General features: G+C 44.0%; 1 protein-coding gene across 2 annotated transcripts in view; it reads left to right on the forward strand.

Moving 5' to 3' along the window:
• The window catches only part of LIFR (LIF receptor subunit alpha), a 55,247-nt gene extending 31,464 nt beyond the window's left edge, over positions 1 to 23,783 (forward strand). The window contains exons 3-20 of one of the 2 annotated variants that reach the window (XM_077281511.1): positions 2,339 to 2,456; positions 2,973 to 3,121; positions 4,602 to 4,762; positions 7,250 to 7,424; positions 7,609 to 7,890; positions 13,201 to 13,333; positions 13,955 to 14,121; positions 14,340 to 14,485; positions 14,660 to 14,828; positions 14,976 to 15,052; positions 15,385 to 15,607; positions 16,684 to 16,860; positions 17,412 to 17,513; positions 18,600 to 18,767; positions 19,034 to 19,198; positions 20,505 to 20,598; positions 20,902 to 20,980; positions 22,176 to 23,783. In XM_077281511.1, the coding sequence (XP_077137626.1) occupies positions 2,339 to 2,456; positions 2,973 to 3,121; positions 4,602 to 4,762; positions 7,250 to 7,424; positions 7,609 to 7,890; positions 13,201 to 13,333; positions 13,955 to 14,121; positions 14,340 to 14,485; positions 14,660 to 14,828; positions 14,976 to 15,052; positions 15,385 to 15,607; positions 16,684 to 16,860; positions 17,412 to 17,513; positions 18,600 to 18,767; positions 19,034 to 19,198; positions 20,505 to 20,598; positions 20,902 to 20,980; positions 22,176 to 22,796 (3,206 nt within the window). In that variant the 3' untranslated portion in view covers positions 22,797 to 23,783. The remainder of the gene's footprint in view (positions 1 to 2,338; positions 2,457 to 2,972; positions 3,122 to 4,601; positions 4,763 to 7,249; positions 7,425 to 7,608; positions 7,891 to 13,200; positions 13,334 to 13,954; positions 14,122 to 14,339; positions 14,486 to 14,659; positions 14,829 to 14,975; positions 15,053 to 15,384; positions 15,608 to 16,683; positions 16,861 to 17,411; positions 17,514 to 18,599; positions 18,768 to 19,033; positions 19,199 to 20,504; positions 20,599 to 20,901; positions 20,981 to 22,175) is intronic. The other variant, XM_077281518.1, reaches the window with a different exon arrangement.
• The last annotated feature ends 877 nt before the right edge of the window (positions 23,784 to 24,660 follow it).

Genomic DNA, 24,660 nt, shown 5'->3' on the forward strand with positions numbered 1-24,660 from the left:
TCTTCTGGCGCCTCGGTCATCGTCCTCCTCGTTTGACCCTGACTCCCCCATAGTCATCCTCCTCTTCTTTCTCCTGGCATCTCCTTCGTTGCCCTCCTCCTCTTCTTTCTCCTGGCGCCTTCGTCATTCTCCTCGTCCACCTCCTCCTCTTTCTCCTACCGCTTCCATAGTCGTCCTACTCTTCTTTCCCCTGGCGCCTCGGTCATCGTCCTCCCCCTTTTCTTTCTCCTGGCGCCTCCGTCATCATCCTCATCGTTTGACCCCGACTCCTCCATAGTCATCCTCCTCTTCTTTCTCCTGGCATCTCCTTCGCTGCCCTCCTCCTCTTCTTTCTCCTGGCGCCTCCGTCATTCTCCGCGTCCTCCTCCTCCTCTTTCTCCTACCGCTTCCATAGTCGTCCTACTCTTCTTTCCCCTGGCGCCTCGGTCATCGTCCTCCCCCTTTTCTTTCTCCTGGTGCCTCCGTCGTCATCCTCCTCGTTTGACCCCGACTCCTCCATAGTCATCCTCCTCTTCTTTTCTCCTGCCGTCTCCGTCATCGTCTTTCTCCTAGCATCGTTGTCCTCCTCCTTTCTCTCACGGTGCCTCTTTCGTTGTCCTCCTTTCTCACGGCGCCTCAGTCATCCTCCTCCTCCTTTGTTGCGGCGCCTTTGTCATCGTCCTTTTTCTCCCAGCGTCTCCATAGTCGTAGTGGTCCTCATTTTCTCCTGCCACCTCCATTGTTGTCCTCCTTTCTCTCTCCGTCCTCTTAATTCTCCTCCTTTCTCCTGGCGCCTTCGTAGTTATCCTTCTCCTTTTTCTGCTTGCACCTCCGTCACCTTTCTTCTCATCTTTCTCACGGCGCCTCCGTCGTCCTCCTCCTTTCTCACTGCGCCTTTTTCATCCTGCTTTTTCTCCCGGCGCCTCCATAGTCATAGCGTCCTTATTTTTCTCCTGGCGCCTCCAGTGTCATTCTTTCTCCTGGCTTTTTTGGGGGCAAAAAAAAAGTATTGTGCAAGTTAAAATCCAAGCGCCGGATCCTCTTGTTCCCTGGCATCAGACATTGGGGGAGAGTTGGGGGCTCCTATACAGTAGCCGGTCAGCAGGTCCTGCCACAATCTGGGCTCGGTCGGTAAACCTCTATGTATGGACAGCTTCAGAAGTGTTTGTAGCCGGCTGCATCTGCTAGCTGCTATTAGATAGTGAAGAGCCTAAATCTCTGGTGACCCCAGACTGGTTGGTTTTAATTAATAATTGCTTATTAATAGTCGCAGTTTCTGCCAGGAGCAATTGTATCAGTTTATTAAGGCCCAGCTAATACTCTGTGCATAGAACTCATGGTCCTGTTTGGGGACTATAAGGACCCGGTGCGCAGACGTCCTTGTGAACGGAGTCCTCAGGACCAGGCGCGTAGACGTCCACGTGAGCGGAGTCCTAAGGACCCAGCGTGTAGACGCCCACGTGAGTGGAGTCCTAAGGACCCAGCATGTAGACGTGAGCGGAGACCTAAGGACCTGGTGCGCAGACGTCCGCATGAGAGGAGACCTCAGGACCTGGCGCGCAGACGTCTGCGTGAGAGGAGACCTAAGGACCCAGTGTGTAGACGTCTGTGTGAGCGGAGTCCTAAGGACCCAGAGCGTAGACGTCCGCGTGAGAGGAGTCCTAAGGACCCAGCGTGTAGATGTGAGTGGAGACCTAAGGACCTGGCGCGCAGACGTCCGCATGAGAGGAGACCTCAGGACCTGGCGCGCAGACGTCCGTGTGAACGGAGACCTCAGTACCTGGCGCGCAGTAGTCTATGTGACTCGGCGCGGAGACCCACGGGCTCATTCTATGGCCGTACTAGTCGGGTTGTATTTTACGTGTGATCGATCCCGCAGGCTCCCTTCAGTTATGTAACAGATTTTTTTTTTGCTGGTCTTTGGCTACAACCTCGTCTAGTAATGGGGATATCCGCTCTGCACTCGGCCATAGTGGCAGCTTGAAGTGCTGCGCTAATAAAAGTCATGAAAATGTTGAGTGTGGATTGTAAAAGTGACAGACATCCCCGGCATGGAATAAATCGTAAGGGATTTTGGCAAAAATGTAAAAATATTGTCTCCTCGGAAGAAGAAAAACCCATAAATCTGCAGGGAGATTAACGCTGGTGGTCGTGGATAAAGGTATCCGATCCTCGTCTGTAAGCGCAGCAGGTCGGGGGCTTAGGACTGGGGCAGTATGGAGCTGGAACACTGATGGAACGTGCCCCCGTAATTAGTGCCAAGACCCCCAGAGACACCGTAGATGCCTGTAAAGTTCTATGGGAGCTACACATGGGGGCGCAGCAGTGCTGCCCTGATTTCTGACTTCTCCTTTTTCAGTTTCTTCAGATTTCTTCAGGAACCTTGACTGCCTGACGCATGATTTTGAAACCATGTCCTGCCGGTGGGACACCCCGCTCCCCTCCGACCGGAACATCGTCTACAAGGTTTGCTCCAGGTAAGAAGCCAAAACTTCTTCTGGCAGCTGCAGACAATGTGATGACCGATCACTTATGGATTTCTCCTACAATAATTAAAGGGGATTTCTAGATTTATATTTAAAAGAAAAAGGGTGATCTATATAAAAATCAAAAGTTTTATAACTTTCTAACAAACTTTAGAATTCTGTCCCTCAATGGATGAGAAGACCGGAGGCCGCAACCTGCACCCAGCGGAGAGGAAGATCCAATGAGCTGAACATCCCGGACTGATACATTATTGCAGAGATCTGTGCCGCTCACAGAGCATTGTGTGCCCTCATAAAGCATGTGCGCATTATAGAGGGGTCCGCAGTCAGTCAGAGCTGACCCGGCCTATCCTTCTATTAGTCCACAGACAATACTAGATTTCAATCGGAGGAAATGTGTGTCTGATCACAAACCCAGCGAGGTCATGGGGGTGACGGGCCGGGGCCGCAGCGACGTCCATACATGTGATTGTATAGGATTACATTACGGGGTCTTCTGTGCTGCAGGTCCGGAATCTCAGCCGCATGTTTCGAAACAACTGGAAACAAGTTGGAAGTGGAGTTCCCAGTCTTCTCTGTGTCTGACATCAACATAGAAGCCATAGACGTTCCGGGGAGCCCGTCCATACGGTTTCAGAAGACCTCCTTAGATATTCGTAAGTGTCCTGTATCTTTATACGCATCCACTATTGGAGGTCAAAAGGCATCATGTCTATTCACAGATATTATAGCCCCTCCATGCCGTTATATACTTGTTAGGGTGCCCCTTGATGTTATATACAAGTTAGGGCGCCCCCTGTTGTTACATACTTGTTAGGGCGCCACCTGCTGTTATATACTTGTTAGGGCGCCACCTGGTGTTATATACTTGTTAGGGTGCCACCTGGTGTTATATACTAGTTAGGGCGCCACCTGCTGTTATATACTAGTTAGGGCGCCACCTGCTGTTATATACTAGTTAGGGCGCCACCTGCTGTTATATACTAGTTAGGGCGCCACCTGCTGTTATATACTAGTTAGGGCGCCACCTGGTGTTATATACTAATTAGGGCGCCACCTGGTGTTATATACTAGTTAGGGCGCCACCTGGTGTTATATACTAGTTAGGGTGCCACCTGGTGTTATATACTAGTCAGGGCGCCCCCTGGTGTTATATACTAGTTAGGGTGCCACCTGGTGTTATATACTAGTCAGGGCGCCACCTGGTGTTATATACTAGTCAGGGCGCCCCCTGGTGTTATATACTAGTTAGGGCGCCACCTGGTGTTATATACTAGTTAGGGCGCCACCTGGTGTTATATACTAGTTAGGGTGCCACCTGGTGTTATATACTAGTTAGGGCGCCACCTGCTGTTATATACTAGTTAGGGCGCCACCTGCTGTTATATACTAGTTAGGGCGCCACCTGCTGTTATATACTAGTTAGGGCGCCACCTGCTGTTATATACTAGTTAGGGCGCCACCTGGTGTTATATACTAATTAGGGCGCCACCTGGTGTTATATACTAGTTAGGGCGCCACCTGGTGTTATATACTAGTTAGGGTGCCACCTGGTGTTATATACTAGTCAGGGCGCCCCCTGGTGTTATATACTAGTTAGGGTGCCACCTGGTGTTATATACTAGTCAGGGCGCCACCTGGTGTTATATACTAGTCAGGGCGCCCCCTGGTGTTATATACTAGTTAGGGCGCCACCTGGTGTTATATACTAGTTAGGGCGCCACCTGGTGTTATATACTAGTTAGGGTGCCACCTGGTGTTATATACTAGTTAGGGCGCCACCTGGTGTTATATACTAGTCAGGGCGCCACCTGGTGTTATATACTAGGTAGGTCGCCCCGTTACATACCTGCTGTTACATACTTGTTAAGGACAGCTCAGGAGTGCCGACATTGCGGATGTAGCTATGAGCATCTCTTAGAACCCCCTTATGTATTGAGCCCCGTCGGTCTCTGATTTCCCTGGTGCAGCGGAGGACGGGTGGATTCTTCTTCCTCTTTACATCCGGTGCTGACACGTTGTATCCTGCGCCCGATCCGCTGATTAGAAGGATCTCATTAGTGAGATGGATGTAATGGCCGCTCGTTTCCTTCCTCCTCCCTGTGCTCTTCTATGTGGAGTCTGTGTTTCTTGCAGCCTACGTTCCCTATCCTCCAGAGATTCGCTCCCTGGTTGCCGATTATCAGTCCGACCTGCTGTCTGTGGACTGGGCTGTGAACGCCACGTCGATGCTGGACGGGGTGAAACTGACCTGCGAGATGAACGTGCTGCGAGGAGAGAACCTGCTGGCCCTGAACGTAGGTCCCTGTGTGCACAGCGCCCTGGGGGACAGAATGGGTATATCGATGATTCCCCTACACTGTAGCATTAGAAAACAAAACGATCTCTCCTCCACAGTGTACACAAGACCACCAGGGGTAAATGACCTCATAACTCTAGACCACCAGGGGTAAATGACCTCATAACTCTAGACCACCAGGGGTAAATGACCTCATAACTCTAGACCACCAGGGGTAAATGACCTCATAACTCTAGACCACCAGGGGTAAATGACCTCATAACTCTAGACCACCAGGGGTAAATGACCTCATAACTCTAGACCACCAGGGGTAAATGACCTCATAACTCTAGACCACCAGGGGTAAATGACCTCATAACTCTAGACCACCAGGGGTAAATGACCTCATAACTCTAGACCACCAGGGGTAAATGACCTCATAACTCTAGACCACCAGGGGTAAATGACCTCCTAACTCTAGACCACCAGGGGTAAATGACCTCATTACTCTAGACCACCAGGGGTAAATGACCTCATTACTCTAGACCACCAGGGGTAAATGACCTCCTAACTCTAGACCACCAGGGGTAAATGACCTCATATCTCTAGACCACCAGGGGTAAATGACCTCATTACTCTAGACCACCAGGGTAAATGACCTCATAACTCTAGACCACCAGGGGTAAATGACCTCATATCTCTAGACCACCAGGGGTAAATGACCTCATTACTCTAGACCACCAGGGGTAAATGACCTCATTACTCTAGACCACCAGGGGTAAATGACCTCATTACTCTAGACCACCAGGGGTAAATGACCTCCTAACTCTAGACCACCAGGGGTAAATGACCTCATATCTCTAGACCACCAGGGGTAAATGACCTCATTACTCTAGACCACCAGGGTAAATGACCTCATAACTCTAGACCACCAGGGGTAAATGACCTCATATCTCTAGACCACCAGGGGTAAATGACCTCATTACTCTAGACCACCAGGGGTAAATGACCTCATTACTCTAGACCACCAGGGGTAAATGACCTCATTACTCTAGACCACCAGGGGTAAATGACCTCCTAACTCTAGACCACCAGGGGTAAATGACCTCATATCTCTAGACCACCAGGGGTAAATGACCTCATTACTCTAGACCACCAGGGTAAATGACCTCATAACTCTAGACCACCAGGGGTAAATGACCTCATATCTCTAGACCACCAGGGGTAAATGACCTCATTACTCTAGACGACCAGGGGTAAATGACCTCATTCCCCTGGTGTTCTAGAGTGAACTGAAAGAGGCTAGCACATGATGACCCTGAGTATATAATGACCGAATACCCGGTGATATGGTATATACTGGGGAGGAGCAGTAGGATTTTGTTCGCTGGTGGCCTAGAGTAAATAATGGGTTAAAACCTTATATTCTGCTGTGTATTGGTGGAGGGGTCAATATTCTGTCCCCGAAGACTAGGGTATATAACGGGCAAAACCTGGTGGTCAGTGTTAAATGAAAAGGTGTTCTTTTGTTCCCTTACATTTTGAAGTTATCACTCCCTGTAATGTAACGTAGACCGCAGGTTTCTGACCCTTTTTTTACTCTAGGCTCCAGGGAAAAAATTGACCCCACCAACAATTCCACCCTCCTCAATATACGCCAAGGTTTGAACTCATTATTTACACTAGACCACCAGGGAAGTAATCACTGTCCCCCTCAATCCCCCATACACTGGACCATTAGGCCACCAGGGAGGTAATCACTGCCCCCCATAGCCTGGATCACTAGGCCACCAGGGAAATAATCACTGCCCCCCATAGCCTGAAACACTGGGCCACCAGGGAAGTAATCACTGCCTCCCTCACCCCCATGCGTTAGATCACTAGGCCACCAGGGAATAAATCGCTGCCAATCTCACCCCCCATACCCTCTCACTAGGCAGGTATTATCCTCTTATATACTCCAGACCAGTAGGAATAAACCCTTTAATGACTTTAGGCAACCAGGGACACAAATTATCACCCCTCAAATGTAATGTAAACAATTTAACTCCTTGTTTACTCAGTTCCACAATTCAACAAAATAGCCCACCCCACAAAAAAATACCATAGGGCGCAAGTATTAACTCATTAAAGCCTCTAGACCACCAGGGATATACTAGACCACTGTGTTTAAACCTTCCCACCCGCCCTCTTCGTTAATCTAAACCAGCAAGGAACAATCTATCATCCCTTAAATGTAAATGTATCCTTCACCTGTAGGTTTTAGCCCCTTATTTACTCTAGACCACCAGGGAACAAATTCAAAGTCTGTAGATAATCAAAATATTGTAAGTAACAATATAGAAATTCACTGTCAAATCCAATTGAGATGAAGTCTCCTCTATGGAACATCTTGGGGTGTAGGTTATATATTGAGGGGTTGATGCTTTGTTCCCTGGTGGTCTGGAGTACATGGCGCTGGCTTTTGCACATTTTGTGGGTCACATACTTTCTTTTCTCCCTTCAGGAGACGGTGGTAGAACATTGGTTTCCTCATTTCGAGACTTTTCACTGGAAATGGAAGTCTGATTTCCCTTTAAATTGCACCTCGCACTCGGTGAGGGTCCGCTGCTTCGTGCATGAAGAACACTACAACGGCGAAAAGAGGCAGAGCGGCTGGAGCACCACCAAAACCGTCAATGGTAACGTTATGGGGACGTAGCAGAATAATGCAACCGCTGGGAAAATGGCATCCTGTGCCCTCGGATGATGCATGTGTGGCGGTACAGTGCAGCATTGTGAGCACTATATGGCGGCACACAGGGTACCTATGGACGGGCTGTTATGGTGGTCTTGGGCTCATGCTCATCTCTCCGCCGTCCACAGGTAGCAGTGATGAAGGTGAAGATGAAGGTAGAGTCTTCCCTGAGGATATAACCGTCCTCGTCGGCTCCGATGTGAACTACTGCTGTAAACTGAAAAGCGGAGACCAAATCAAATCCATAAACTTCAAGTCCCACAAGGACGAGTATCCACTGGTCGATCTGGGAGACGGTGTCGCAGGGATCCGGCTAACAAGTCTCCCGATGTCCCACCCCAGCGGAGACAACATCTTCTGCAACACCCACGAGACACCGTACGTCACCGGGACCGTGGTCTTTGTCGGATGTAAGTATTAGACTCGTGTCCTTCCGGTGCTCGAACAGTAGAGAGGAGTGAACTGGCTCTCGGGATCCAGCGGTCAGGTCAGTAGTCTGTGGCCAAAAGACGAGTGCCCTCTGATCCACCTCCTACACGTCGCCGACCACTGCTTTTCTTTTGATTTGCCGACCCGGTGCAATGTCATCATAATGGCGTCAAACACCACAACGTCACGCCAGGCCAGGTAGTTAAAAGGGGAGCCAGCAATGCCGACGTGCTCCGGTCCCGCAGTCTCAGATTACTGACCTGCCCGCTAGACCAGGGTTCTGCTAGTCAATGAGCTCTTCTATATTAGTCCGTCATTTCTCTTCTGTTTCATATTTCAGAATTGCTTCATCCAACCAAATTGGGTTCATATCCACTTGGTCGACTTGAGGCACAGCCATATGTCTTTCCTTTTCTTTTCCCCTTCTCCTTTTCCATTTTTCCTTTCCCCTTTTTCCTTTCCCCTTTTTCCTTTCCCCTTTTTCCTTTCCCCTTTTTCCTTTCCCCTTTTTCCTTTCCCCTTTTTCCTTTCCCCTTTCCCCTTTCTCCTTTCTCCTTTCCCCTTTCTCCTTTCCCCTTTCCCCTTTCTCCTTTGCCCTTTCCCCTTTCTCCTTTCTCCTTTCCCCTTTCCCCTTTCCCCTTTCTCCTTTCCCTTTTTTCCTTTCCCCTTTTTCCTTTCCCATTTTTCCTTTCCCCTTTTTCCTTTCCCATTTTTCCTTTCCCATTTTTCCTTTCCCCTTTTTCCTTTCCCCTTTTTCCTTTCCCCTTTTTCCTTTCCCCTTTTTCCTTTCCCCTTTTTCCTTTCCCCTTTTTCCTTTCCCCTTTCTCCTTTCCCCTTTCCCCTTTCCCCTTTCCCCTTTCCCCTTTCTCCTTTCCCTCTTTCCCCTTTCTCCTTTCCCCTTTCTCCTTTCCCCTTTCTCCTTTCCCCTTTCTCCTTTCCCCTTTCCCCTTTCTCCTTTCCCCTTTCCCCTTTTTCCTTTCCCCTTTTTCCTTTCCCCTTTTTCCTTTCCCCTTTTTCCTTTCCCCTTTTTCCTTTCCCCTTTTTCCTTTCCCCTTTTTCCTTTCCCCTTTTTCCTTTCCCCTTTTTCCTTTCCCCCTTTTCCTTTCCCCCTTTTCCTTTCCCCCTTTTCCTTTCCCCTTTTTCCTTTCCCCTTTTTCCTTTCCCCTTTTTCCTTTCCCCTTTTTCCTTTCCCCTTTTTCCTTTCCCCTTTTTCCTTTCCCCTTTTTCCTTTCCCCTTTTTCCTTTCCCCTTTTTCCTTTCCCCTTTTTCCTTTCCCCTTTTTCCTTTCCCCTTTTTCCTTTCCCCTTTTTCCTTTCCCCTTTTTCCTTTCCCCTTTTTCCTTTCCCCCTTTTCCTTTCCCCCTTTTCCTTTCCCCTTTTTCCTTTCCCCTTTTTCCTTTCCCCTTTTTCCTTTCCCCTTTTTCCTTTCCCCTTTTTCCTTTCCCCCTTTTCCTTTCCCCCTTTTCCTTTCCCCTTTTTCCTTTCCCCTTTTTCCTTTCCCCTTTTTCCTTTCCCCTTTTTCCTTTCCCCTTTTTCCTTTCCCCTTTTTCCTTTCCCCTTTTTCCTTTCCCCTTTTTCCTTTCCCCTTTTTCCTTTCCCCTTTTTCCTTTCCCCTTTTTCCTTTCCCCTTTTTCCTTTCCCCTTTTTCCTTTCCCCTTTTTCCTTTCCCCTTTTTCCTTTCCCCTTTCTCCTTTCCCCTTTCTCCTTTCCCTCTTTCCCCTTTCTCCTTTCCCCTGCCATGCCTCGCATTATTTTTTGATGTTAATAATAGTTACGAGCGAATATACTCGTTTCTCGAGATTTCCCGAGCATGCTCGGGTGTCCGCCGAGTATTTTTTAGTGCTCGGAGATGTGTTTTTTTTTTTATTGCCGCAGCTGAATGATTTACGTCTGTTAGCCAGCTTGATTACATGAGGGGATTCCCTAGCAACCAGGCAACCCCCACATGTACTTATGCTGGCTAACAGATGTAAATCATTCAGCTGCGGCAATAAAAAAGACATCTCCGAGCACTAAAAACTACTCGGAGGACCCCTGAGCGTGCTCGGGAAATCTCGAGTAACGAGTATATTCGCTCATCACTAGTAAATACCATTGTGGGGTGCATACAACTTGTAATATCACTTTTTACCCCATTGTTTTTCCAAATGGAACAGAAATGGCAGTTGTGCTATTTTTTTCACCGTTTACAGTGGGAGATATATACTCTGAGAATGATAACATTAACAATCTGCTATGGAGTAAGTGATTTTCCTGCAGCAGTCACATACATGTAAAGAATGAGAGCGCTGAGGCCATTGATGGGATTGTCTGCAGTGGTCACAGACATGTACATGATGTTATTTATTATGTTGTCACGCTTCAATTCAGTGTTGTAGTGACACCTGCTGGATAGTGGAAGTATTATTTCTACTTCCAGTTCTCAAACGTGCCATAAACCAAGACTCCGAGCTCTGTGGAGAGAAGACGATGGCTGAAATAATTCTTACAGTGGAATTTTCTATTACATTCAACCAAGTACAGTGGCTTGCAAAAGTATTCACCCCCTTGGCATTTTTCTGTTTTGCTACCTCACAACCTGGAATTTAACTTTTTTTTGTTGAGGAATTGCATCAGTTCATGTAAAGCTCATGCCTAAAACTGTGAACATTTTGGTTTTCCTTTTATTGTGAAGTAAACAAATAGGACAAAATAACTGAAAACTTAAATGTGCTTAACTATTCTCTCCCCTAAGTCAGTACTTTGTAGAGCCTCCTTTTGCCGCAATTACAGCTGCAAGTCGCTGTGGATAATTCTCCTATGAGCTTTCCACATCTTGCCACTGGGATTTTTGCCCTTTCCTCAAGGAAAAACTGCTCCAGCTTTTTCAAGTTAGATGGTTTCCTCTAGGGAACAGCGATCTTCACATCTGACCACAGATTCTCCATTGGGTTAAGGTCTGGGTTGTGACATGGACACTCCAGAACATTTACATGTTTCCCCTTAAACCGCTCGAGTGTTGCTTTAGCAGTTTGCTTTGGGCCATTGTCTTGTTGGAAGGTGAAGCTCCGCCCCAGTCAGGGCCGGCCCGAACATATAGGGAACTAGGCGGCCGCCTAGGGCGCCGACCCTAAGGGGGCGCCAGAGAAAAAATAGAAAAAATTATAAAAAATCTTTTCAAAAGGCAATAAGTGTATGGAGCGGAGCTGAATGTGTATGAGGTGTATGGAGCGGAGCCGTGTGTGTATGAGGTGTACAGAGCGGAGCCGTGTGTATGAGGTATACGGAGCGGAGCCGTGTGTGTATGAGGTGTACAGAGCGGAGCCGTGTGTATGAGGTGTACGGAGTGGAGTCGTGTGTGTACGAGGTGTATGGAGCGCAGACGCGTGTGTAGGAGTAGCTATGTGTGGCCATTATACGGTACGAAGTATCATGTGCGGCCAATATACAGTATGGAGCATCATGTGTGGCCATTATACAGTATGGAGCATCATGTGTGGCCATTATACAGTATGGAGCATCATGTGTGGCCATTATACAGTATGGAGCATCATGTGTGGCCATTATACAGTATGGAGCATCATGTGTGGCCATTATACAGTATGGAGCATCATGTGTGGCCATTATACAGTATGGAGCATCATGTGTGGCCATTATACAGTATGAAGCATCATGTGTGGCCATTATACAGTATGGAGCATCATGTGTGGCCATTATACAGTATGGAGCATCATGTGTGGCCATTATACAGTATGGAGCATCATGTGTGGCCATTATACAGTATGGAGCATCATGTGTGGCCATTATACAGTATGGAGCATCATGTGTGGCCATTATACAGTATGGAGCATCATGTGTGGCCATTATACAGTATGGAGCATCATGTGTGGCCATTATACAGTATGGAGCATCATGTGTGGCCATTATACAGTATGGAGCATCATGTGTGGCCATTATACAGTATGGAGCATCATGTGTGGCCATTATACAGTATGGAGCATCATGTGTGGCCATTATACAGTATGGAGCATCATGTGTGGCCATTATACAGTATGGAGCATCATGTGTGGCCATTATACAGTATGGAGCATCATGTGCGGTCATTATACAGTATGGAGCATCATGTGTGGCCATTATACAGTATGGAGCATCATGTGCGGCCATTATACAGTATGGAGCACTGTGTGGCCATATTTTTTGTTTATAATCATTCATTATGAAACAGTGTGATCAGCAGTGCTAAATGGGTGTGGTTGGGACGCGGATATGGGTGTGGCTAGTTATGAATGGGTGTGGTCAGGCGATCTCCGAGCACTAAAAAATACTCGGAGAACCCCCGAGCGTGCTCGGGAAATCTCGAGTAACGAGTATATTTGCTCACCACTATTTATAACCCATTTCTGACTTGTACCTCTCACCATATTTGTCCTTGACTTGTTTGGAGATCTGCGTGGTCTTCATGGTGGTGTTCAGAGATTTCCTTGGTCTTCATGGTGTTGTTCAAAGATCTCTTTGGTCTTCATGGTGCTGTTTGGAAATCTGCTTGGTCTTCATGGTGTTGTTCGGAGATCTCCTTGGTCTTCATGGTGTTGTTCGGAGAGCTCCTTGGTCTCCGTGATGTTGTTTGGAGATCTCCTTGGTCTCCGTGGTGGTGTTTGGAGATCTCATTGGTCTCCGTGGTGGTGTTTGGAGATCTCCTTGGTCTTCATGGTGTTGTTTGGAGAGCTCCTTGGTCTTCGTGGTGTTGTTTGGAGATCTCCTTGGTCTCCGTGATGTTGTTTGGAGATCTCCTTGGTCTCCGTGGTGGTGTTTGGAGATCTCATTGGTCTCCGTGGTGGTGTTTGGAGATCTCCTTGGTCTTCATGGTGGTGTTTGGAGATCTCCTTCGTCTTCGTTGTGTTGCCGCCCCTGTGGCCTTTTGGAATAAGTAAAGTGTGTATAGTGACAGACATGTGACACTTAGATTGCACACAGGGGGACGTCCTGTCACTAAGCATGGGACATATGAAGGGAATTGCTTGCACCAGAAATTGTTAGGGTGAATACATACGCTCATGCCAATTTTTAGTTATTTGATCCCATAAATTAAATTTAGGCCTATATTTTTCTCACTTCACTAACTTACACTATTTAGTGCTGATGCATCACACACAAATACAAAAATATTTACACACAGGTTGTAATGTAATAAAATAGGTAAAAAGCTGGGGGGGGAGGGGAATACTTTCGCAAGACACTCTGAAAATCTGATCTGTTCGTCCTCCGTTCATCTGTATTTATCGAGCACAGTAATAGTGAAGTCACCTCTCCTAGATCCTCCTGACGAGCCCCAGGATTTCAGCTGTGAAGCCCGGCACCTCAACGTGATCAACTGTACCTGGAAGGCTGGAAGAGACACCGGACTGTACGGTGTGGACCGTGGGACAAAATACACCCTGTATGAAAGGTAAAATCCACATCCGTATGAATCGATAAAGGCATATCAAAATCTCCATGTGGCTTTTTTTTTTTTTTTGTAAGCTGCAAACAATTTTTGCAACTGGGTCTGATTTGCAAATTTCACAGTTTGCCTTCTAGAACGATCTATTGGCAACTGAATGATGAGGTAACTGAAAACCTATCAGCGAGCCTTCTTCTGACTTCCTTTCTCGGCTGACTTATGGGCACAGTGTTGAGCAGCACTTTCATGTGTTCATAACTCGGCTCAGAGGAAGAACAATTAGAAAGTCTCCCTTCAGAACGAGCTTACTGTTAGAATCTCAGTTAACTCATTCTGCAGCCACCAACACAGAGGCTACAGAAGGCAAAAACTATGCACAGTTTGTAATGAAATCCAATTGAAAAAATGATTGCATGTGCGTAAGAAAAAAAATTGGAAACTTTTAAAGGGATATTCCGGTGCCCTCATTTCCCGCTAATGGCACACGTCTCCTGGTGGGTTTTCATGAACCTCCCAAAACAGAAATGAGTGGCGCCAGAATACCCCTACAATGTGAACAGCGATTTTTAACACAAGAAGTAAAAGTGGGAACTTTTTTGGTAACGAGACGACTGATTGATATTTTAGGTTCTCGGGAGTTAACACTTCGTGTTCCGGATTTCGAGAAGATCAGGACGAATTCAACTGCAGCTACGACATAAAGAAGGAGCAGGAGCTGCACCAGTTCTTGCTCCTCGCTGAAAATCCATTGGGAACTTCCAACGCCTCCTTCACTATTAATGTCACCGAAAGAAGTAAGTGCGGGATCGTCACCTTGAGGAAGGCCACCTATTCTGATTAAGTTGGGCCTTCGTTTGATACTTTTGTTACAGCTGTCACGTGTGTCTCGAAAACAACTTGAATATTTGTTTTCCTTTTTGTTACATTGTAGATTTTTTTTGTTTGTTTTTTGTTTTTATTGTTACTTTTCATCTAACCATTATTTTATTTTTTCTATATATTTTTTTTCTAGTTCACCCTCTGCCTATCGAGAAGCTCATCATTCGTGACACCAGTGCCAGCGAGGTTTACCTCTCCTGGATTCTGCCGGGAACTTATACATCTGTCAATCTATTGTGTGAAGTTGAAGTCAAGCTGATGCACGGAGAGCCGGAGACGGTAAGGACCAATTCATTGTATCGGTCAACACTTGCCATCAGGCAAACCGCTTTAGATGCTGCTGCCTGAAGTGACCGCAGTGTCTAAGGGGTTTAGTAGCTTCAAATCCTGAAAAATTAGCCAAATATGTAAAATTATTGCATTAAAATATCTCCTAACAATTGTCTTTTACAGCGCAATTTTACTCTGGAAGGGTTAATAAAAGATTCACATTACCACTGTGATATCAACAACCTCCACCCGTTTCATGTTTACGACTTTGGTGTACGATGTGCATCTTACGATCATTTTTGGAAGTGGAGCGATTGGAGAAGCGCCAAGAGGCACCGCACACTGACTGCCGGTAGGACGCTGATCCCTGTATGGGGTGTGTCTGGTACCCATGGCGGTCCCATTTCAACGATGACTCCTTTAGCATCTTCTCACCCTCTAAAGAACAGTTTGACAGGAGGAGAGTTACTTTATTAATTTTAGTTTTTTCTGTCCACAGCCCCTTTTAGAAAGTTAGATATTTGGAGAGAGATACTCTGGAGCGCAGAAGGGCGTAAGATCGAGGTTTTTTGGAAGGTAAGCTGCCATAACTGCAGTGTGACGTCGTTGTCATTTGTTTTCCAAATTTAATCATCCCCCTCCCCTTTCCAAATTGGAAATAGGTTATTAATATAAACAGAGGTGACATCTTGTCCCGAAAGTCTGATCCTGGCGGCTCGATGCTATCTATGGCATCCTCGACACATTAATCTGCAGACAAGTCAATTAACCTCAACAAAGGCCAAAAGGTTCTGAGGGTACAGATGTCACCATAGGTGCAGATGTAGCGCCCACATTTTGCACAGCACTGTACAGAGATCAGGCATGAGCATTGCTGTCGGTGCTGACAATCTGACCGTCTCTTCCAGCGTTTCACCGTCCGAGAAGCTAATGGGGAAGTGATCGCCTACAGAGTTACATGGAGACCACTGCACGGTGTGGACACGATCCAGGAGACACAGGTGACTGCAGATCGCAACAGGACCAGCATCACCCTTACTGACGGGCGGGATTATGAAATCACTGTCAGGGCCGTCAATTCTGCTGGGTCTTCCCCGCCGTCCAGGATAACGACCGTGCTGCTGCCAAGTGGTGAGTGACCGGACATCAGAGCGGCGGGTGTCGCCATCAAGAAAATAATCTATTCACATCTAGAGCTGCAACGCATCCGTCCACTGCAGATATTGAAACAATTTATATTATGTTTATATACACTGTCATAAAGGCATCAGAATGCCGATCTAAAGCTTCATTTTGGTGCTCCAATGAAGCCAAGCCACAAGCAGAGCTTTATCAAAGGCCATTATTTTTACTATAGATTCTAATACTGTGAACATATAGTATATAATTTTAAAAAAAGTCGAAATGTATACATATTTTAAGCACCTTTTAAAATGGTTCAAATAAAAACTACAGGACAAGCCCTCACTCTGCTCCACCGACTGAAAAAAGAAAGCTATGGAAAATATTGACGCAAGCACAAATTTTTATTTTTTTTTTATTATTATTTTTAAGCCTCTAAAATAAAAACCTACCTCTATTGTTTGGTATCACTGTAACTGTACTGACGCTCCAGTGTTGTACCTTTTTTACTGAACAAAAAACTAAAGCGATATCGCATTTATTTATTTTTTTTACCATTTCAATGTACTTGGAATATTTCTCCAGTTTTCAGTACATTGCACCCAAACATTGCAATAAAATGCAATAAGAAGCGATCAAAACATCGCATCTAACCCAAAATGGCATCAATAAAAACGTCCACTCAGGGCGCAAAAAATAACCCAGCCACAGATGCGAAAAATGGAAACTCTATGGGTGTCGGAAAAAGGCGACACACAATTTTTTTTTTTATTTTAGAAATTTTTTGGGGAAAAAATCACAGCTTAAATTAAAAAAAACTATACGTTTGCTATCTGCGTACTCATACTCACTTGGAAAAACATATTGCCAGGTCCTTTTTACTGTACAGTGAACATGGTAAATAGAAAAAAATACAGAAAATCTCCCGGTTGTGAAGGACTGGTGGGGGGGAACTAAAAAAATATGGCCGATGCCTAACCGCTGAAAGTGATTGAATTTTCTATTACATTGTAGAGTTTACCTAAATTTCCATGCTTTTGTCTAATGGTTCTTTTTGTTTTATTTTTTATTTTTCTTGCTTCCAGAGGTGGCTGTGGAGCAGATTGATGGGGGCGGTAATGGCATTAACATCACATGGAGTCGAGACCCGAATGCTTCCTGCGGATATTTGGTGAAGTGGGTGCCATCCAGCCTCCCCCTAGATTCGTCGCTGATGTGGGAGAGGTTTTCCTCTAGCTCTTCCAGCGGCTTCATCAGCTCAAGTAAGAAGAGGGCAGTGGAACAGAATGCGTTTAATGTGGCTCTCTTCCTATCAGTCACTGAGGATCACGCTTGGACCCCCAAAAATTTTAGAAACTTGTCATGAATGATTCCACTTTTGTCTGGACGTATCTGGTATTGAAACATTCTAACTACAATACAAGCTGCCGCCATGGGCAAGCGTTAGCACTGTTTCTAGAAGTTGCTTTCTTAGCTTTATACAATCCATTTATAACGATTGACTTACATTTATTTAGCCGTGCATAAAAAATGTTTTGGCATTAAAATCGGCACAAAAATGTTGCTTTGTGCAACATTTTTGCAAAGCCAGAGAGATTCGGGATGTATTTGGCAATTTTTTTGTTGCCCCCATACTCTGCACAGAAGAGGAGTTTGCTGAGATTCTCAATACCTCCTTTATCTAAGATATGGGCATCATCAGTAGGCCGAGAGACCTCTGTGTCTTCGAGTGCTGCCTCCTCTTAGAATATCAGGAGATCCATCTACAACCATTATGACATTTGTGTAACTTTCTGCTTATCTGCATTCTCAGAACTTTTCCAACCTGGACAAAAATACAATGTGTCTCTGTACCGCTGTGAAAATGATGACCACCAGCTCCTGAGAGAAATGAACATGTACTCCGAGGAACTAGGTAATATCGCAAGACCCTATAGTGCCTTGCTCCCTAACTAGCTGTAACTACAACTTCCATCAAGCTCTGAGAGTCACTGTTCACTTCGACAGCAAATATAAAGGGACCGCTATGGGGACATCCCACCCCCCCACCTTCATTTCCCTATGATATCCATAAGTTCTTATAGGGCACATCAACAGAAGTTGGAAAGAAAAAAATGTTTTTTTTTCATGAACATTTAAGCAATCTAAAATTTCACTGCATAAGAAGCTTCATCCACCAATTTTCATTGCTTGTGAAACTGATTTTAGTACTTAATTGCTGCCATTTACATAAACGTGGTCAAGTCCACCACAGTCAAAGCTCACTGCTCCAGCTAGTAAAAATGGACCGCTATGCATACAAACAACTTCACTAAAGTCCATATGTCTTGATAGACCACACTACAGAACTTGTCATAATGAGACAACCGCTTGTAACTCTGTTTTATATTTGTTTGTATTAATGTTACTTGGTTGCTAAGATGAGGAATTTGTTTTTAAGAATAAAGTGTCTAGAATTTTTGGCAGTGATCTAACAACTGAGCAATATGAAAACCTTCCTGCTGTATATTTACATTTGCGTAATATTGGGGGTATACAAAACAGAGTGGAATGAAAAACCCATTTCCCCTTCTTTCGCAAGGATCTTTTACTCACTGCTTTCCAGTTTGCCCTGGGAGCCAGAGACTGATTTTGGTTTCTCACTTTTGCTGTTTTATATAACCTGGATATTATGCAGCGTATGCATACAGCAGGAAGGATTTCATATCGCTAGTTTATCAGTTCACGTCCAAAAATTCTATATGCTTAATTCCCAAAAACAAATACCAGCGATTAATTAGCATTAACATAAAAAAAAAATAGTTTTACAGGGATTTTGTCATTAACACAACCACTGTTCACGTACCCTATTAGGACTTCAGGGGAGTGATTTGTCCCCATAGCGGTCCCTTTTTATAATCTGGAGCAATGAGCTTTTACTGTGGTGTAGTTAGTCTATAGTATTACATGGCACATAAGCACTTTATTCCTTTTTAATGCTAAAAACAATCTATTTTCTCAGCTCCGTTAGTGGCTCCAAATCTCACTATACAGGAGACAACGTCCAGTTCTGTACTGGTGAAATGGGAAGATATATCTGAAGAAAACCTACGGGGATTCCTGCAGGGTTATTTGTTCTATGTTGTCAAACAGCAAAATAACGCGTCCTTCTCAAGGTTCCAGGATCTGGGTAATTAATATTAATGATTTTGCATACCTCCTAAAGATATGAATCCATAATTATGGTTCATTTAGCACCCCAAAAACTTCAAAACTTAATGCAAGTTTGTATAAGTAACGCACCTCTGTTGACCCCATTTGTGGGGCCCCTATGATCACTTTCCATGGTCCTTTTGAATATAATGGTGCGAACGCTTCCCCCTCCCGTGAACTTTTAATCTGTAATAGAGTATTGAATAAAAAATGTATTTATTTCATTTTACTTTTACTTTGTAGTTCGTCATACAGAGACAAAAATTAGGAATATCACAGACCCAGCGGTGCGGGTGTTAAAGATCCAAGACCTTCAGAGTGGAACAAGTTATACCCTGGGATTACAAGCGTATACCAACGGAGGCATGGGCCCAATCAAGTACTTCTCTGTTCTGACCAGTGACAATGGTAAGTGTTTACTGGGCTCCCACCTACCATCATCCACTTATAAAGCTGGAGTCTATTTCTGGGGGACTTTTAATTCTCTCGGGCATCGGGACCGGATGCAGCTGCGACCTCTGCATCCCCTATAGATTTTCCAATTTATTGTCGTGAAGAAACTCCACTTTTCCCTTTCCTTGTTGATTTTCTTCCAACTTTTAAAAAAAAAATGTTTTTGTATTTCTCTTATTTTTTCCCCCCTTTTTAAGAACACGTGATTTTTTTATTTTTTTTTAATTTTTTTTTATACCCCATGTTCTAAGAGTCATAAATTTTACACTTTTATTTTGCCATTGATCTATGAGTTGTAATTTTGAATGACACCATTCACTTTATCAAATAATGTGATGAGATTAAGAAAAAAGTACAATTTCATCATTTTTTTGGGGGGGTTTCATTGTGCGGTAAAAAATGAACAGAGGTTCTACAGTACTTCGGTAGGATGAAAAAAAAAAAATTATTTTAAAAATACATTTAAGACTTGAGGGTAATTGGGTTTGTCTTACCATTTTCTGACACCTGTAACTTTTTATATTTCAATCAATAGGAAGGCACGTTTTTTACTAGTACATTTTTCGGGTAGATACTATGATTTTATTGCTTTTTTCAGTCATCCGACATCACTCCCATAAAAAAAATGTTTTTCTAGTATTTACCATATGGGCAGCTTAATTTTATAATTTTATAAGCCAGACTTTTTTTTGTGAGTATTTTACAGTTGCTGCAATTCACATAAAAAAAGTGATAAAATGTGACAAATGTTTGTGTACCCCAAAATAGTATAGATAAAAATGTCAGCGCAAATAATAATAAGCCCTCATAAATGAAAAAAAATTAATGGTTTCAGAAAATAGCAATTAAAAACTTTTTTTTTTCTATTTTAATAATTTTTTATTATTATTAATAATAGCTGAATTATTGCTTCTTTAGTGTTTCTGTGCCACTTTTTCTTCCCTCTTGGAGCTATTTTTCCCTGTTTTTTAGTACATTGTAAGGTAAAATGAATGGTGGCATTCAATGGGAAAACTTGTCCTGGAAAAAACAAGCCCTCGTACAGCTGTGTGTTGGGAAAATAAAATTACCGTAGTTATGGGTCTTAGAAGGAGGGGAGAAAAAAATATCGCAAAAAAATCACCTGGTCCTTTTTTACAGTGATTAATGCCAGGGGGGGGGGGGCCAAGTGCGATTTCGGACTGACACAGGGGCCCAATTTTTTTTTTTGAGAACCTGACTAGTCGATAACACTTTCTGTCTATTTCTTATATCTTTGCAGCGGTCAAGATAATTCTCGCCATCCTAATCCCAATAGTGATTGTGGTGGTTCTCGTTATCATCACCAGTGCCATCTGCTACAAGAAAAGGGAATGGTAAGAAACAGGGTTTTTTTTTTTGCCAGGTTTAAAACAAATCCCTTTTCTCTTGAAACCATTGGAAAACTGCTGTTGACAGATCTTCAACCTCTTGGAGCAGCCTGACGGACCTGAATGTCAGAGCCAGAACTCTAGATTAGTTGGACAAGGACCCTCGTTGTTACCATTTTTGGGGGAGAAAAACAAATATTGCACTTTTTTTTGTTTTTATTTTGCCAATTAAGCGTTCAACTGATATTGACAGTTCCAGATTTTATTTCATTTTTTTTGCATATAAATATTCTTTATCTCTCCACCTAGGATCAAAGAAACATTTTACCCTGAAATCCCAAATCCAGAAAACAGTAAAGCTCTGCAATTCCCGAAGAACGTCACTGAGGTAACCGCGCCCCCCATCACGGTCCCCCTGTATATTGACGACCATTCAGTAAATCCGAAAATACATTATAAACTTCCCATTTTTTATCGTTAGGAGTTTGCAAAAATTAATAAATGCTCCTAAAAAGTTCTAATCCATTCCTGATATGGGACGTATTATGTCCTATGTCAGGTGCAAATGTATGAAGTGTGATCAGGAGCAGTGGTAAAAACTTAACAGTAGTGATGAGCAAACTGCAATCGCTGCAGTTTAGCCACTTAAACATCACTGTCAGAAATTGACAGCAGCATTTAAGAGGTGCGATCTGGGGTTGGGGGTCCATTCATGATACCCCTTGATGGGGAACTACTGAAGGTTCAGCTTTGTAGTCCCTGTGGAAACTTCTTTTTTTTTTTTTCCAATAGAAATAAATGACAAAAATAAGAGTATTTGACATTGCCGAGTCTGTGCTGTAAAAATCTAATGTGCTGAAATGTGAAATTATTTAACCTATTCAGTAAATGCCGTAAAGGTAGATGGGGGATGGTCAGGATTGCTGTTTTGTTTTTGTTTTTTTGTTTTTTTTGGTCACCACACCCTCTATCCCCTCTCCAAAAATAAATGTAATAAAAAGCGATCAAAATATTACATGTACCCCGAAATGGCATTGATTATAAAAACAAACCTTAGCTTGCTACAAAAAAACCCAACAAGCCTCCACTTAGCTCCATGGATGAAAAAAAAAAAAAAAGTTATGGGGTCTCTGTAAATGGCAAACGCAAACCCATTTTTTTTTGTACACAATTCTACATTTCTAACTGATAAAAAAAAAAGTTAATTAAAAGAATTTGCAGGACCATGGTTTGGTGTCCACATTTGTATTGCAACATCCTGGGCTTTTACAAGACCCCCACTATGTCATGACATGGATGCCAGATCAGGGTCCTGCTGTGAATCTTTTTGCTCATCTCCTATATGTGTTTGGCACATTCTTTCAAAAACCGCACTACCCCTGTCCTTAGGTTGAGCATGGTATTGCAGCTCAGACCTATCCACATCAATGGTGTTGAGCTGCAACCTAGGACCCCCATTTTTTCCCCCCATTCTTGGACAGATCCCCTTAGGTCAGGTTTGGATACTCGCAGCTCCAATGCTCCGTGTGTTTTCAGATTTTATTGTCCTTTTCTGAAGTTTGTGATCTTTTATTTATTTACAGGGGAGCAAAACCATTAAAACCCTGGAGATGAACCGGTGTACCCCCAGCAGCGTGGAAGTTGTGGAACCATTCCCGAAAATCCTGGACACGGAGCTTAACTCTCCGCTATCGGACAACGGTCAGACCCCGGAGGATGGCTCGAAGAGTCCGGATGATAATCACACCGGAGTTATATATTCCCAGCCCACTATACATGAAGACACATCCAATCCTGTTCTCGATGGGTCTGCGTCCCCCTCTGTGGTCTATATCGACGTCCAGTCCATGTACCAACCGCAAGCCGGCTCAGAAGAAGAACTTGACGTCGACATGGTCGATGGAGCTGGATACAAACCTCAGATGCAGTTACCGATCACTACTGTGAATATGAACCACCAGGCACCCAGAGATGACATGGCAGCTTCTTCAGGGTATAGGCCTCAGGAACACCCCAATACATGGGGTGGGGATTCTCCAGGTTCTCCTACGTCTATGGGAAGTGAAAATGCTTCTTTTGGGAGCCCGTGTTCGGTGAACTCCAGACATTTCCTCATCCCTCCAGTGGACGTTAAAGAACCCCTCAAACCGGCCCACGTGGGGTGGTCCATATCTTCCCTGTTTCAAAACAAGCAAGAGGAATAAGCATGGGCAACACCATCCAGCATGCCCCTCCAGCTGCTCATCAATGAAGGAGGTTTTGGTAGGCGGTGTCCATGGACTCAAGAGTAGAACTTGGGTTTTCGCGTCTTACGGCATTAATTGGATCAATACAATCATTGGTTCCTTCTCTCAAAGGGCAAAGAGACCGATTTTTAAGGGATTTATTGGTCATGGAGAACGTTCAAAAATGTTACCATATGGCCTTGATGCTGCATTCATCTCTTCAGAAGTAAAGCCGTCCGCCTTGTTTTGCTTGTGCCAGTCCGGTGCTGTAGGGTTTGGTGCCCAAAAATGTCCAGGTTGACTTGTGGCAGCCTTAGTTGGGTTCATCGTTGGTCATTGCGATGGTTGAGGATGTCAGTAATCACATCAAGCTTCCAGTGGTCAAATGTTTTAATTATGGCTGCTCCTGAATCCGAAGACCTGGTCCAAAGAAGATCATGTTGCAACTGTGCACGCCGTGGTCCAATTATTTCCATGTATGGGGTAATGTTGGACTTGTGGTGGTCCTGGTCTGTCAGATGTAGGGGAGGCTTTCCGAGGCTCCAAAAGGAACACGTGTGATAGCGCTGGATTTTCTTTTGAATGCCAAATATCGCAAAACAATAATTTCAGTGATGTTTTATTTACATTTTTTTAAATAATTAGTTCCTGGTCACACTTTTCTGAAGGGTCAACACCACTACACAGTAACCCCGAGCAATGAGAGGGGTTAACACTACATTCAAGGTTTTTGAAGGAAGTGGCTGTCCTACTAATGTGACTTTAATACGTAGCAGTCTTTCCAAAATCGTGTGGGGTTTTTATTTTTTACCAAAGGAATGTCCACATGTTTTTTCATTTTTCTCCATCGCTTTTGTTTTTACATTTTTTTCCTTTCGGTGGAATTGTATCGGCTCGTCCTGATTTTTGTCAGGTTTATGAATGTATTGCATTATATTTTTGTTAAAGAGCACTACTTATTTTTATGATTTTTTTTGTGTTTTTTTTTGTTACTTTTTGTGATCTGTTTCCCGGTGAACCTGTCGCACTTTTGAAAGCTCCGTTCACACTTGTGTTATGCAGTATCATCACTTTTGATGGCATTGAACAGCCCGCTGTCAAAAATTTGCGACCATGACCAGAATTTGAAGGACCCCCTTCATAAAGCAGTGGGATTTGTTGGGATCCTGCATAATTCGTGTGATCAGATCCTTGGCAACAAATGTGAATCCATACGTGTGAACGCTTCTGCTTTGCGTTAGATTTAGTATTTCTCTTTTTTTATTTCCAACTCCTTGAAATCTGTGAAGTGGGGCGGTCCATGTTTTACTTGAGTTATATCCTTGAAAATCCTATTTGTACCTTGCAAGTTATTTCTAAGTTTTTGTTCTTTTTTTAATTTTGTTTTTGTTTTGTTAGTTTTTTGTTTTTTGTTTTTTTTTCATTGTTTTGTTCTTTTTTGTTTTGTTCTTTTTTTTGTTTTTGTGTTTTGCTTTTTTCGTTGTTTTGTTCTTTTTTTTTTTTTTTTTTTAATTTATTTATTCTTTTTGTAACTATCAAAGTTAGCTGAAAATGCAAGAATTTGTGCAAAAAAACATTAGCCACTTGTGAGAATAATTATTCCTCCAGCTTTTGGGCCCCTCTTTATCCAGAATGGAGATTGGCTCTGGGTTTTGTGGACGCCACCAGTAATTATATTACATGTTAATTACTAATTATAATGGACCCCACATCAATATAGGTGGCCCCCACAATTTTTTCCCAGATCACCGCTGATCGCTCAAGATTTCTAAGAGCGATTTTTTAAATTCTAGTAGATTGTTCTAGCCCAGTAAAGACTTTACTGCTTAAAGGGGCTTCGAAA

The sequence above is a fragment of the Ranitomeya variabilis genome, chromosome 1 (genome assembly GCF_051348905.1).
Source record: "Ranitomeya variabilis isolate aRanVar5 chromosome 1, aRanVar5.hap1, whole genome shotgun sequence".
Taxonomy (NCBI): Eukaryota; Metazoa; Chordata; class Amphibia; order Anura; family Dendrobatidae; genus Ranitomeya; species Ranitomeya variabilis.